At 44.6% G+C, this 15,760-nt stretch overlaps 1 protein-coding gene across 1 annotated transcript in view; it reads left to right on the plus strand.

Moving 5' to 3' along the window:
- Positions 1-14,722, plus strand: part of LOC136632835 (cholesterol 24-hydroxylase-like) — a 34,447-nt gene extending 19,725 nt beyond the window's left edge. Inside the window, exons 11-15 of the mRNA XM_066608059.1 lie at positions 4,422-4,506; positions 8,461-8,571; positions 9,681-9,769; positions 14,148-14,214; positions 14,301-14,722. Coding sequence (XP_066464156.1) covers positions 4,422-4,506; positions 8,461-8,571; positions 9,681-9,769; positions 14,148-14,214; positions 14,301-14,471 — 523 coding nt within the window. The 3' untranslated portion in view covers positions 14,472-14,722. The remainder of the gene's footprint in view (positions 1-4,421; positions 4,507-8,460; positions 8,572-9,680; positions 9,770-14,147; positions 14,215-14,300) is intronic.
- The last annotated feature ends 1,038 nt before the right edge of the window (positions 14,723-15,760 follow it).

Raw genomic sequence — 15,760 nt, forward strand, 5'->3', positions numbered from 1 at the left:
TATGTGTGTAAATGTTAACCCACACCTATGTGTAAAAGTGTGCCTATGTTCTATGCCTTTTGATTCAGATGTGCTGTTGTGCGTTTCACTGTATGTATGTATGTAATGTATATCACTGACTGTGCATGTAGGTAATGGTGTGTGTAAAAAATGTATTCAAATGTGTGGGACGGTACATATTTGCTAAATCCGTAAGGCTTCTTTCAGACTTTGTTACTCTGTACATTTTTGGGTTCCACCTCACATGCTGAAATCTACATTAAGGTGGACCTCTGAGTTGAACTGTAGTATGTGAAACGGAGACCACTTTGCTCTCCATTTCACAAGGTTTCTGTCCCTTTTCTGCTTTTTAGACTGACAGAAAAGCATAGTCGGCTACACTTTTTAGCTCTTCTTAAATGATGGAAAGGGATGGAAACCTCATTAAATGGAGAACAAAGTGGTCTCCTTTTCTTTTTTTTTTTCATTGAAAGTATTTTTATTTAACTTTTCATCTTTTACATATCTTTATAACATTTTTATATATATAACTGCTTCCCTTATTCCCTCCCTCCCCCTTCCTATTGTCTTTTATCCGCCTGGTTGGTATCCAGGGGGCTCCGTATAGGCCGTCCGTCTCTCCTGCGTGTTCTATTTCCACCCATAGCCTTGAACTTCTACTTTTAATAATATCAAGGACACAGTTTGCTATGTTGGCTTTATGGTATAACGCGAAATCTGGTAGGCCCAGGCCTCCCTTTTCTTTTTCCCTCGTCAGTATGGAGTAGCGTAGTCGTGGTTTGCACCCCTTCCATACGAAATTTATGATCAAAGATCTAATTTTTTTGAAAAATACTCTTGGGAGTCCTATTGGAACGGTTTGACTGATATATAAAAATCTGGGCAGCACGTCCATTTTTACCGCATTAATTCATCCATTCCATGAAATGTAAAGGGGGTTCCATTTGCCCAAATCCGTCTCTAGTCTTTCGGCAAATGGGATGAAGTTTAATTTATAGGCTGCCGTGGGCTCCGCTGAAATATATATTCCTAAATATTTTAAGTGTGAGTCAACCCACCGAAAGGGGAGTACCGACCTCAGATGGGAGACCTCGGCCTGCGGGAGTGATATGTTCAGGGCCTCTGATTTCTGCGCATTGATTTTATAGTTATTAATTCTCCCAAATTTCTCGAATTCCTTTAAGAGCACAGGCATGCCGATTCGGGGGTTGGACAGGTATAGCAGCAGATCATCGGCGAATAATGCCATTTTATGTTCTGAGGTGCTAATCCTGTAACCCTTTATTGAGTCGTTACTGCGAATCGCGTTCGCTAAGGTTTCCATGGTAAGAATATAGAGAAAGGGGGAGAGAGGGCACCCCTGTCTCGTCCCGTTGCTTACTCTGAGTGTGTCGGACAACGTCCCGTTCACTCTGATTCTCGCAGTGGGATCCTGGTAGAGCGCCATGATCCACTGGAGCATCCGTGGGCCCAGTCCGATTTTCTCTAGTGTGGCAGAGAGGAAGGTCCAGCTCACCCTGTCGAAAGCCTTCTCTGCGTCAATCGACAGGAGGCATAGGGGGGTGTTTGTTGATTTGGCCCTAGCTATTAGGGACATTGTTTTAATAGTATTGTCCCTTGCCTCTCTGCCAGGGACAAAGCCAACCTGCTCCAAATGGATCAGCTTGGGGATTTGATTTTGTATTCTGTTTGCTATCAATTTAGCAAACATCTTGAGATCGACGTTTATCAGTGAGATTGGTCTGTAACTCCCGCAGGCCGAGGGGTCCTTGCCTGGTTTAAGTATGACTGTGATGTGGGCTTGCAACGCCTGCTTGGGGAACGGGTGGCCTCTATTTACCGCGTTGAATGCGTCTAAAGCTATTGGGACCAGCTCTTCCGCAAATAACTTATACAATCTGGCTGTGTAGCCATCTGGGCCCGGACTCTTATTTACTTTAGCATCCATATCATTTTTATGAGATTCGCTCTTCCAATAATTGTCATAGGTAATTTGCGCCATATGTGGAGCTTTTGTTTCCACTTTTCCATGAGTGGTTCTAAATTTATTTTAGCGTACTCACTAACTTTATTGGTGATTTTGACTCCCAGGTATTTAATTGTTGGTGTACATTTCAGGGTTATTTCTCTGTTAGTGATTTGCATCTCGGGATTATCTATTGGAAGTATTTCCGATTTATTCCAGTTGATGGAAAGTCCGGAGAAAGTTCCGAATTCTTTGATTATTTGCATGGCAGTTTCTAGGGACTCTCCACCATCCCCCAGGAACAGCAACATGTCATCTGCGTACAAGGCGATTTTCTCCTCTGTATTTTCCCTTTGAAACCCCGTTATTCCCTGGTGTGTTCTTATTTTACACGTTAGGGGCTCTATTGCTAGTGCGAACAAGAGAGGTGACAATGGGCACCCCTGTCTTGTCCCTCTGTATAATGGAAATGTCTCTGAGGACCCCCCGTTAATGAATACATCCGCCTCCACTCCGGTATATAGGAGTTTTACCCGTTTCACAAATATTGGGCCACATCCCATTTTTTCTAGTACTTTCCATAAGTATTGCCATTCGACGCTATCAAACGCCTTAGCTGCGTCTAATGAACATAGGATTCTATCTCCGGTGTTGTCTACTGGTATTTGTAAGTTTAGGAATACTCTGCGGATGTTTGTTGCTGTTGATCTTGCTGGTATAAACCTGCTCTGATCCGGGTGCACCAGAGCAGGGGCCACTCTAGATAGTCTGTTAGCTAGGACTTTAGCTATTATTTTAACGTCTGCGTTCAGCAGCGATATTGGCCTATACGAGTCCATCAACAGGGGGTGCTTCTCTGGTTTTAATATAATTGTTATCTTTTCCTTTCTCATTGTTTGTGGCAGTTCCCCTTTCTGTTCTGCCTCCTCCATTGTCTCTAATAGGTGTGGTAATAGGATTTCTGCATACTGTTTATAGAATTCTATTGGGAAGCCGTCCTCTCCTGGGGCCTTGTTGCTTTTCATATCTTTCACTGCGTCCTGTAGTTCCTCCAAGTCTATTGGTGCATCTAGGTATTCTCTCTGTTCTTCCGTCAGTCTACGTGTTGGTCTCCTTTTCACATATTACAACTGATAGTTCCACCCTGGGGTCCATCTCAATGAGGATTTCAGCATGCAAGATGGAACCCTGAGATGTACAGAGAAACAGAGTTTGAAAGAAGTCTAACTTTGACTAGATTCACACTGAAAAGATTAAAAAATTCATCCAGGTATACTAAAAATAAGGAAAGCAACAAAATATCACATATGTGCTGTTTTTGATCTGGGTTTTATTTTTTTATGGTAGTCTCTTTTATATGGTAGTGGATATATTTATTTTCTCATATAAGCAATTGTAGGTTTATTCCTATTACTGTAACTATGTAGTAAGCCCAGATCTGATATTGTATCTGCTGTATGTTATAAGCTTGGTTCTCGTATGTTATCAATGTAGAAAACTTGGTTCTGTTTTTATGCAGTAAGTTAAGTTATTTTAGCATATTTATGCAGTGGCCTTGGATCTGGTATCATTTCTATGCAATAAGTGTGGTTATGCTACTTACTGAGCTTGGTACTGGTGCTGTATTTATGTACTGAGCTTGGTTCTGGTGCCAGTAATTTGTGTGGCATTGACTGTCGCAGGTCAGCATAATTTAGCTGTATGCCGAGCATTTTACAACCTGTGATTTTTTTATTTTGTTTTAAGGGGGCCTAAGTTGTGTGAACAGCCCAGGGCCCATGGTCTAGTTAATCTGCTACTAGCCCGCACACATGACCAGAGGACTCTATTCCCCGGAGCCCAGCTGTAACCTTGCACATAACTGGCATAAACTATTATAGAGTACAGCACCAGCAAAGAAAAGTAGTTACAGCACATAATGCAAATATGACATTATGTCATGTGTACGGGTGCCGATGCGCCCGTGTGACTGAGCCCTTATCCTGTGGATCCATCTTGAGGTGGATAAACCCATAATATATAAATATATATATAGATATATATATATATCTATATATATTATCGGCTTAACCCACTGATTTCGGTGGTTATGGAAGATCATTTAATGTATATGTGGGCCTCTCTACTCTCTCCCAATGGTGGATGTAGGGGAAATAAAAATTGGGCAGTTACATTTATACTGCCTGAATACTGCTAGAAGTCTGGCAGTGGATTTTTTTCCTTCTGTACATTCATAACGCATGCATGGTCGCCCGAGATGAGCGTGCATGTGCATTGGGTTGTCAGGTTAGTTGGGTATTGGCCAAAAGTTCACCAATGTAATGTGTATTGGTAGCTTTAGTAAAAAAAGAGCAGATATCAGTATATTAGACTAAACGCTAAGGCCATAGATGTTTATAAAAAAAATGTTTTTATTTTTGTGGTTCCTAATATCAAAAATATGTTAACTCTTCAGGGTCCAGGCTGAAGTAGATGAAGTAATTGGTGCCAAAAGAGACATTGAGTATGACGATCTTGGGAAGCTACAATATCTGTCCCAGGTGCATGAAGTTTATGATGTATCACATTTTATTAATGCTCATGGCTCTGTTCCCACTAGCAGGATGACGTTAGATCATAATTGAAGCTATAATTTTATGTTGGAGCAGTCATGTGATACAGTCTCCTTTTGTAGTTTGGAGTCTGGTTTTAGCTGAATGTATTGAGACTGGCAGTCCCTTGGATTTTATTATGTGACACCCCTAAGAACATTCAACAGGATACTTTGTTATTTTTTTCTGATATAGAGTTAACCCTTTCCAATCCACTGTCTGACGTCTAAAGACATTACGATTTAAGGCTGTACAGCTCTGATGTTGGAAGACAACCGTCTGGGTTCTCTTACTGTATATTGCCAGTCTCTCTGCTGTCACAGCCTATCCAATGTGTCACCTCATGCAGTACTGGCTTTAGCTAGCAGATAGCGCCATTGTATAATGGCAAAAAAAGAGTAAGCTCTCTAGGAAAACCAGGATACAAATTGGATTGGAAAGGGTTAATACCTTCTGCACCGACATAGAGCTATGATAAAATTCTAGGTGCAGAGGTGTAGCTCAAGGCTTATGGGCCATGGTGTAAAAGTTTTGTTTGCCCCTACACACACACTATTTTCCATGGCTGCTGGCCATAATATACTCAAAATATTACGTTGTCTCTTTGCAGCAAAAATTAGCATACTGCAGATTTAAAATCCATATCACAGTTGAATGTAGGCTACAGATTTTTTTTTTGCAGCATCTGGATGAGATTTCTTAAAGTCTTTTTCACATTGCCTAAACTGTAAAATGCTGCAAACTTTCCACAGCCAATTCTGCTGAGCAAAATCCACAACATTTCCACATTATACTTTACATTGCAGCATATCTGTAAGGCCCCCTGTCCATGGCTGTTATGGAATATCGCCAGCGATTTTACGCTGCGGGAGAGCACGGGGGGGGGGGCGCTGTCAGTTCTCTGCGGTGAGCCTATCTGACAGATAGGCTCACTGCGGAGAATCGTGGCATGCCGCGATTTAGATCCAGTGAGCGGAGAATCGCTATGATTCTCCGCTCGTGGACGCCACAGCTGCTCTTTCCATAGCAATGCTATGGAAAGTATTCACTGCGTTACCCGCGGTCGGATTATCGCCAAGGGTAACGCAATGAATAATCGCCCGTGGACAGGCAGCCTGAGACAAATTTTATAATTTTTCAGGCTTAGATACAGCGGCTCAAGTCCACATATGTAGTATACCTTTAAATAATGCACTCACCAACTAATAGTCAGAAACCTGCTCAGCTCAGGCATTCTGTACCCCATAGAAGTGATTACAGGTGATGTCCCCTATGAATAGTTATTCACTTTCCTTTTTTTTCTACATCTGGCCCAGACCACTGTGGCTACTCTTCCAGGTTACAGCTCATCTCTGCAGGATTTCAGATACAGACATTTTTTGATCCTTGCTTTTCAAGCACATTTTTCAAACCTCTACACAATCTCCCCATCCATAGTGCCCCAGATAATAATTACGCCCATACAGTAAGTGCCACTTTTAGTGCCCTCCTCACAGTAAAAATGCACCCTTTTATGCTTCCATCAGTAGTAATGCTCCCCCTTATGCCCCATCAGTAATATTGCTCTCCTTTATGCTCCCATCAGTAATATTGCTCTCCTTTATGCTCCCATCAGTAATATTGCTCCCTCTTATACTTTCATCAGTAATATTGCACCTTCTTATGCCACCGGTAATAGCAGTAACATAGCATGTGAGACTTAAAGAAGACACATGTCCATCCAGTACAGCCTGTTATCCTGTAATGTTGATCCAGAGGAAGGCAACAAAAAAAACCCAATGAGGTAGAAGCCAATTTCCTCATTTTAGGGAAAAGAATGTCCTTCCCAACTCAGATAACTCCCTGGATCAACATCCCTTCTCAAATAATTAGTGACTATAGCAGGTAATATTATTACACAGGAGAAAGGCGTCCAGGCTCCTCTTGAACTCTTTTAGCAAGTTTACCACCACATCCTCATCCATAGTCACACTGCTCTTACAGTAAAGAACCCCCTTCTATGTTGGTGTAGAAACCTTCTTCTAGATGTAGAGGATGCCATCTTGTTACAGTCACAGTCCTAGGTAAAAATAGATCATAGGAGATCTCTACTGACCCCTGATATATTTATACATAGTTACTAGGTTGCTCCTGGGCTGTCTTTTTTTCTATACTCATAACCTCAATTTTGATAACCTCTCTGGGTATTGTAGTCCACCCATTCCATTTATTACTTTAGTTGCCCGCCTTTAAACTCGCTCAATCACTGATATGTCCTTCTTGAGTACCAGTGCCCAAAACTGTACACAATGGGGAAAATTTATTAAGCCCAACATTTCCTGCGCTGAGCTTGGTATAATTTTCCCTGGCACACTGTGCACTGAATACATGTAGAGGTACATCAGTAATAATGCTTGCCCTTATGCATCCATCAGCAATATCTCTGTTGCCTCCCCCATTGCACTGCTGCAGTGTGATCCTTCTTTACTGTTGAGTAGCACAGTGATATTTGACTGCTGTGGCCAATCCTAAGGGTCCATTTACACCACACGGTTAATCTTTTGTGAAGTGAAGAATATCAGTTTACTCATGCAGCCTGGTTATACAGACAGGTATATTATTAGCTCGTTCAAAGCAGAAATGGTTCGGTCGTTCATATTCACTGTAAGTTATTAACAGCGACTGAACGATCGGTATTTAAACCAAACGATTAGTGAACGAGCCACTGATGATTTTTATGTTTGCATATAGAACAATGACCGAAAACAGAACAATTTGTTGTTCGTCCATTGTCTGCGTTTACACTGAATGATTATCTTTCATTTTCACTTGTTTAAAGAACTTTTTGAATGATAATTGTTATGTGTAAAAGGGCCCTTACCCTCAGACGCTGAGGACTGGTATTTACCACAATGGTCACGTGCCATTTAGCATGTGATTGCACTTGCTAGCCCTGCTAACTTAGTAAGCTGTGCTTACTTCAGCTCCTGCTACCTGGGGAATTAAGTGTCAAGTGTACGAGTGCAGTATACAGAATGGCCTGCAAACGGTGATAGACAGGCATGAAGCTGAAAAAAAAGAAACCACCTGTGGGTGTGGCAGGAATTAGATAAAAAGATCAGTGCCTACCACATGCAGGGGGAAGTTGATAGCTCAGGAGAGTTGAAAGGGCTGCAAGCCTGCCGTCCAGTGTGGACCAGTGGAGGCCTTGAGTCTGACAGGAAAGACGACCCTAGACTCTCACCCCAAAGTGAAGGCCTTGAGTCTGACAGGGAGGACGACCCTAAACTCACACCCAGGTGGTGTGTGGATAATGAACGGTGTTATATGCTGTGTACGTTTAATGTGATGTGGAAATAAAAGGCTGATGAATCCAGATATTCCTTAAAGGTATGGTCTGAGGTAAAGTTCTTAAGGTGTGGCCAACCATCCTGTGTGAAAGATGGCGATCTTGTAGGCAAGTGACTTCAACTTGTCACACAAGTGGCAACTATTTTACCAGCAGCCAGCCCAAGTCCCCATTCCAGGCTGAACCCTGCCGTTATTGTTGTGCCACACAGTCTCACAGACTCCCATTTGTACAATGCATCGATGGGTTTCAGTCATAGTTGTGACCCCTATGCCTACATTACTGTCTGGATGCCTGCAGTTGCCACTGGAAGGTGCTTACTGTATAATGTTTATACATTCACTTCCTTTGACTTCCTCATAAAATCGCATGCTCAGCTTGGCCAAGTCTGCATGTTCATTCAGTAGTGGGATGGAAGTAAGCTCCTACAGCTGGATTTGCAAGATAAACAGAGGGAAATATGCTTTTCCATCATTCCGTCACTTTTCATATTGGAAGTCTAAATAATCTGGAATAAAGTCACTGCATCTGTTTGTTTTCCAGATCATTATTTCCTTTTTTCATGTATAATTCAGGTTCTGAAAGAGGCTCTGCGATTATATCCTACAGCTCCGGGTACTTCGAGAGCAGCAGAGGAAGAAGTTATCATTGAAGGAGTAAGAATTCCACCAAAAACAACTTTAATGGTATGTTTCAGTATAAGTATGCAGAACCAGGAGGAGACACAGCTTTATGTATAGCACTATCGCTGTGTAAACATAGAAGGGGACTCGATGAGCTATTCATTGTGAGGATTGGCGGGTGTCTTGAAAATTGAGCTCCACTGATCAAATATTGATTGCTTAGGATAGAACTAAAGCCTAGGAAAACCTCTTTACTTAAAAAGCTTCTATCGTTTTGTGTCTGCAGCTCCTATGCAGATCTATATGTCTCCATAGTAGCAGACTATAAACCGTGTATAGTCCCCACATTGACATTCTCAGGCATGACTTGCATCATACAGCACCCCATCCATGGGCTGTGGGATGTGTAGGAGACTGCGCATCTACATGTTCCATTCTTGTTCAAGACTCGCACAAACTCTTCTTCTTGCAGTACCGCTGCGAGAGAAAAATCTACCATGTAAATACACCTATTGCAAATAACGGGTTGTATTTTTGTGCGTCTCGCTACACACAAAACTTGCTCATTTTTCTTCCCTGTGTAAATCCACCCTTTACATGATTGTTTTCAGCACTATCAGTACCCTACAGCCTTTGAGAACTTACCTTCGGGATGACAAGGTTAAAACATGCCCGTTTTAACCTATTCCATCCTTTCCTTCACTTAAGAGAGAAGTGGACTCGCAAGAGTGTTGCCGGTCGTTTATCTCTATCTACAATATGTCTGTCCTCACTTTTGTTCTTCTTGTTTCAAAAATTTTTTTATTTTTTTAATTAGTTGTTTTTATTGAGTTTTGGCGTTTAAAAACATACAACACATATAAATCTCCCAAACTCCCCGCTCTCCCTCCCCCCCATGAGGTCCATGAAAGGTGATGTAATCTGAATAAACCCTGTTTTATATTGTCTTTTGCATTAAGTATCAGGGAGCCAATAGAAATGGTATCACCTACAACCATTCCTTGTTTGCTACGTGCACCGTTTCTTTTCATCCTCTCACTTCCGTGGCGTCCTTTATTTCATGGATTGTCGGTCAATAGATGCACAAGGAGGCAGAGAAATATTAATGCCACATATGAGGAGAATTTTCTCTGTTTACTCCAGGGGATACCAATATGTTATTTTGTCTTTAGTTTAACTCATACGTCATGGGAAGGATGCAGCAGTTTTTTCCAAACCCCTTTGTCTTCAATCCAGACCGATTCCACCCAGATGCTCCCAAGTAAGTATTTTTATTTCATTTAGATATCCTCATTACTACTTTATTAAAGAGGTTGTCTGCTGTAGAAAACCCATAATACTCTATGGAAGAGAATCCCTAATAACTAACAGAGTTGCTACAAGAAGCATCTCTTTCTTTGTAGGACCCAACACATCCATTCAATCAGCTGGGATTAAAACAGCCTGGGCAAACAAGATCCACAAGCCCATGTACAGTATTTCCCCTCTATAGTGCAGAATGATAGTGGTGTACAATGCATGCTGCAAGAAACCCTGCTTAAGGCCAGTCTCAGATGATTATATTGCCCATAATATGGAGCAGTGACCAAGCCCGACCGCAGGTCTAATATCCAGAACTCAGCGCATCGTGGGATAAGCAAACCTGTAGTTGGGCTGGAACACTTGTCTGTATTACAGCTGCTTAACCCTTTAAGGACCAGGCTCTGTTGAACCTTAAGGACCAGACACTTTTTAGGGATTTTACTCATGTGGTGGTTTACCTACCCTATTTTTTCCCCTTTAGCTACCAAAATTATTTTTGCTGCATTTTTTTTTTCGTGACATATAGGGCGGTTTTTAAATATCTTTTTCACTGACTTTTTTCCCCGTTTTTTTAGTTTTATTGGGGGTAAAAAGCTAAAAAAAATATTTTTTTCTAACATTTATAGTTATTTTTTAAATTAGTATATTTATGCTAAAATAAACGATGGGAACGGTTCCTATATTTGTTTTGGACATTTTGATATATAATATGTATGGTTTTGGATTACAGGGCAACGGTTTTGGTTGGCGTCAATTTTTTTTTTCTTTCTTATGTATATATTGTTGTTTTATTCTGTAATTTTGTTCTACTTATGTATGTAATTATGCTTTTTACTATCTATATCCCCCATGACGTCATGTAAGACCTCTTGGGGACATTCACATGTTTATGTTTTTTGTTTTTATTTGACACTTTCCCACTGTAGCTGGGGCATCCAACCCCTATAGTGACATTAGTCACTGGCAGAGCTGCTCAGGGTCTAGTACGACCCTGCAGCTCTGCTATAGCAGGAAATCCTGGCAGTCACATGACCTCGGGCTTCTGTAGAGAAAGTTACACTTACGCTTTAACTTTCTAGTACACAGTGCTTATTGAGCGCTGTCTACTTGGGTAAGGAAAAGGTAGAAAGGGTTAAAAACTACTCCTGCTCTCTCCTCCAGGTTTTCAGCTGTTACTAACAGCTGACAGCCCGTCCTACCTCTGATTGATTGCAGAGCAGGAGGCTTAAATCACCGCCTAATTTTACGAGATCGGCAGGGTCTTAAGCCCAGAACCAAGCACCATATATTTACCACGCTTGGTCCTTAATGGGTTAAATGCACTTGTAATATGCTCGTCTGAAACTGGGCTTACTCTAGTAACTGAAGATGAGCCCCAGAACAAGGATCGTAAGTATTATCTGCTCTTATCTATTGGTTTAATCTAACAGATCAGGCCTTCTCAAACATTTTCTGTACAGGCTTCACCAGCCAATTGTAGTGCCAAATACTGCCATGTAGCACCCATATTACTCCCAGCAGAGCCAAACAAATGTCAACATCCAACATACATACTATTAGCCCCTAGCTGTATCGAATACTACAGTGCAACAAAATATCACCATGACCGTGCCAAAGTGCATCACAAAATATCCCCGCACCAGCACCAAATACCACAGCACCAAACAAGTACTATAGTGCAGCAAAAATATTGACCCAAAAATACCACAGTGCAGCACAAAATATTGCCCTAACAGCACCAAACAAGTACCACAGTGTAGCACAAAATGTCACCTCAACGGCAAACTACCACAGTGCAGTAGTATCACCTCAGAAACTCCAAAAAAAATACCCAAGTAGAGCACAAACTATCCTTCCAGCAGCACCAAACATCACAGTATATCAAATGGCAGCAGTAATTTACCTCCCCTTCTCCCCCTCCCTTCCCCTTCTCCCCCCTCTCTCTCCCTTCCCCTTCTCCTCCCCTTCTCTCCCTTCCCCTTCTCCTCCCCTTCTCTCCCTTCCCCTTCTCCTCCCCTTCTCTCCCTTCCCCTTCTCCTCCCCTCTCTCTCCCTTCCCCTTCTTCTCCCCTCTCTCTCCCTTCCCCTTCTTCTCCCCTCTCTCTCCCTTCCCCTTCTTCTCCCCTCTCTCTCCCTTCCCCTCCCTCTCTCTCCCTTCCCTTTCTCCTCCTCTCCCTTCCCCTTCCCCTCCCTCTCTCTCCCTTCCCCTTCACCTCCCTCTCTCCCCCTTCCCCTCCCCTCTCTCTCCCTTCCCCTTCTCCTCCCCTCTCTCTCCCTTCCCCTTCCCTCTCTCTCCCTTCCCCTTCCCTCTCTCTCCCTTCCCCTTCCCTTTCTCTCCCTTCCCCTTCTCCTCCCCTCTCTCTCCCTTCCCCTTCTCCTCCCCTCTCTCTCCCTTCCCCTTCTCCTCCCCTCTCTCCCTTCCCCTTCTCCTCCCTCTCTCTCCCTTCCCCTTCTCCTCCCCTCTCTCTCCCTTCCCCTTCTCCTCCCCTCTCTCCCTTCCCCTTTTTATCCCCCCTCTCTCCCTTCCCCTTTGCTCCCCTCTCTCCCTTCCCCTTCTCCTCCCCTCTCTTTCTCTCCCTTCCCCTTCTCCTCCCCTCTCTCTTCCTTCCCCTTCTCCTCCCCTCTCTCCCTTCCCCTTCTCCCCTCTCTCTCCCTTCCCCTTCTCCTCCTCTCTCTCCCCCTTCCCCTTCTCCTCCCTCTCTCTCCCTTCCCCTTCTCCTCCCCTCTCTCTCCCTTCCCCTTCTCCTCCCCTCTCTCCCTTCCCCTTTTTATCCCCCCTCTCTCCCTTCCCCTTTGCTCCCCTCTCTCCCTTCCCCTTCTCCTCCCCTCTCTTTCTCTCCCTTCCACTTCTCCTCCCCTCTCTCTTCCTTCCCCTTCTCCTCCCCTCTCTCCCTTCCCCTTCTCCCCCCTCTCTCCCTTCCCCTTCTCCTCCCCTCTCTCTCCCTTCCCCTTCTCCTCCCCTCTCTCTCCCTTCCCCTTCTCCTCCCCTCTCTCTCCCTTCCCCTTCTCCTCCTCTCTCTCTCTCCCTTCCCCTTCTCCTCCTTTCTCTCGCCCTTCCCCTTCTCCTCCCCTCTCTCTCCCTTCCCCTTCTTCTCCCCTCTCTCTCCCTTCCCCTTCACCTCCCTCTCTCTCCCTTCCCCTTCTCCTCCTCTCTCCCTTCCCCTTCCCCTCCCCTCTCTCTCCCTTCCCCTTCCCCTCCCCTCTCTCTCCCTTCCCCTTCACCTCCCTCTCTCTCCCTTCCCCTCCCTCTCTCTCCCTTCCCCTCCCCTCTCTCTCCCTTCCCCTTCTCCTCACCTCTCTCTCCCTTCCCCTTCTCCTCCCTCTCTCTCCCTTCCCCTTCTCCTCCCTCTCTCTCTCCCTTCCCCTTCTCCTCCCCTCTCTCCCTTCCCCTTTTTATCCCCCCTCTCTCCCTTCCCCTTTGCTCCGCTCTCTCCCTTCCCCTTCTCCTCCCCTCTCTTTCTCTCCCTTCCCCTTCTCCTCCCCTCTCTCTCCCTTCCCCTTCTCCTCCCCTCTCTCCCTTCCCCTTCTCCTCCCCTCTCTCTCCCTTCCCCTTCTCCTCCTCTCTCTCTCCCTTCCCCTTCTCCTCCTTTCTCTCTCCCTTCCCCTTCTCCTCCTTTCTCTCTCCCTTCCCCTTCTCCTCCCCTCTCTCTCCCTTCCCCTTCTTCTCCCCTCTCTCTCCCTTCCCCTTCACCTCCCTCTCTCTCCCTTCCCCTTCCCCTCCTCTCTCTCTCCCTTCCCCTCCCTCTCTCTCCCTTCCCCTCCCTCTCTCTCCCTTCCCCTCCCCTCTCTCTCCCTTCCCCTTCTCCTCCCCTCTCTCTCCCTTCCCCTTCTCCTCCCCTCTCTCTCCCTTCCCCTTCTCCTCCCCTCTCTCTCCCTTCCCCTTCTCCTCCCCTCTCTCCCTTCCCCCTCTCCTCCCTCTCTCTCCCTTCCCCCTCTCCTCCCCTCTCTCTCCCTTCCCCTTCTCCTCCTCTCTCTCTCCCTTCCCCTTCTCCTCCTCTCTCTCTCCCTTCCCCTTCTCCTCCTCTCTCTCTCCCTTCCCCTTCTCCTCCTCTCTCTCTCCCTTCCCCTTCTCCTCCCCTCTCTCTCTTCCCCTTCTCCTGCCCTCTCTCCCTTCCCCTTCTCCTCCCCTCTCTCTCCCTTCACCTTTTCCCCTCTCTCGCCCTCACCCTTCCAAAGCTGACAACCTCTTTAAGTCTTGTTGCTAAAGTCCAAGTACCACCAACACTTTCACAGAATGGTGGACGACTGTATTGGGCACTTTTCGCAAAACTTTGTCTAACATCCTGAAGATTGTTTTCACATTACATGGATTTCAATTAATTTCCATTTTACACACAGGCCATATTATTCATACTTCCCATTCTCTTTGGGACCGCGCTCTTGCATTGGTCAAGTCTTTGCACAGGTGAGTACTGGACATTTATAGTGACAAATTTGAGAACAATGCTGAAGGTATACATAAAAGTAATTGTGTCTGTCTGTTGTATATAGATGGAAGCAAAGGTCGTCATGGCTAAGCTACTGCAGAGATTTCAGTTTGAGCTGGTGGAAGGACAGAGCTTCGGTATTTTGGACACAGGCTCCCTGCGACCCAGAGATGGCGTGATCTGCAGGCTGAGACCCAGAACCAACTCAGGAAAAGCAAGCAAGAAACTTGACTAGACATATATGAAACAATAAGGCTGGATGCTGACTTTCATTTACAACTTCAGCTGTTTCCTATTAGTGAAACGTCACACTAATGTAAAATTCCTGACATCGTGAAAAATGTCACTTTTTTAGCCTGTAATTTTTTTTTCTCTTACTGACATTTCACAGTTGTGGACTACAAGCAGCAGTCATGCTCTCTTCCATCTGTCCACTAATCTAGCTAATTTACCAAATGATTGTAGGAAATAAATGGAAGGGAAGAATCACAGGATTTGTTTTGCATTCTGTAACCATGGTAGCACATAAGTCTGTATAGGAGTTGTATGCACAGTGGTAGGGGGACTTCTTACAAAGATGCTTTATTTTAGATGCATCTTACCAAAACCGTGTTTTGGAAAAATCCATTGAAATTAATTGGGAAAAGAACGGAAATGTTTATTTCAGCTTTAAAATTCAGTTTTTCTGTTCCAAAAGCAGAACAGAGAAATGGAATTGTGACAGAAGACCTAAATGCAGGTATGAATGTGCCCTAACTAGAGATGAGCGAGTATACTCGCTAAGGCACATTACTCGAGCGAGTAGTGGCTTAGCCGAGTATCTCCCCGCTCGTCTCTAAAGATTGGGGGGCCGGCGGGGGAGAGCGGGGAGGAACGAAGGGGAGATCTCTCTCTCCCGCCCGCTCCCCGCCGCAACTCACCTGTCACCCGCGCCGGCCCCCGAATCTTTAGAGACGAGCAGGGAGATACTCGGCTAAGGCACTACTCGCTCGAGTAATGTGCCTTAGCGAGTATACTCGCTCATCTCTAGCCCTACCCATTACATAATAAGGCAACTGTTGGTCTTTGGCATGGTTTTCTGTGTAGAGCTGCAAGAAAACCTCGATTTCTACACTGATTACTAATACAATGTGGTCTGATTGTTATCTAAGTCAGAATTATAGACACATACAATGTTATTGATAATACACAGACAACTGTACTGTTCATCTCTTTTATTGAGCACAATGAATTAAAAGGGTTATTACTTTGTAATATACATTGTGCATTGTATATGAGCCATACAAAAGTTATATACTTACGTATAAGGGTGCCCTTTTCTCTGCCCACCCCCGAGTGTTGACGATCCCGTTGTCCCTGGATCCGACAAATTCTTCCAGACGGCTTTTCAACTAATCGGGAGTAGAGCTACTACGAGCCTGGTATAGTTCGCGCATGAGCAGTATCGCGCTTCATTCCTGTACAGCAGCAGCGAGAATCAGAAGCGTCCGGCGGTGACAGTGAAGCAGCGGAGGGTAACTGTTA

The sequence above is a fragment of the Eleutherodactylus coqui genome, chromosome 6, assembly GCF_035609145.1.
Source record: "Eleutherodactylus coqui strain aEleCoq1 chromosome 6, aEleCoq1.hap1, whole genome shotgun sequence".
Lineage (NCBI taxonomy): Eukaryota > Metazoa > Chordata > Amphibia > Anura > Eleutherodactylidae > Eleutherodactylus > Eleutherodactylus coqui.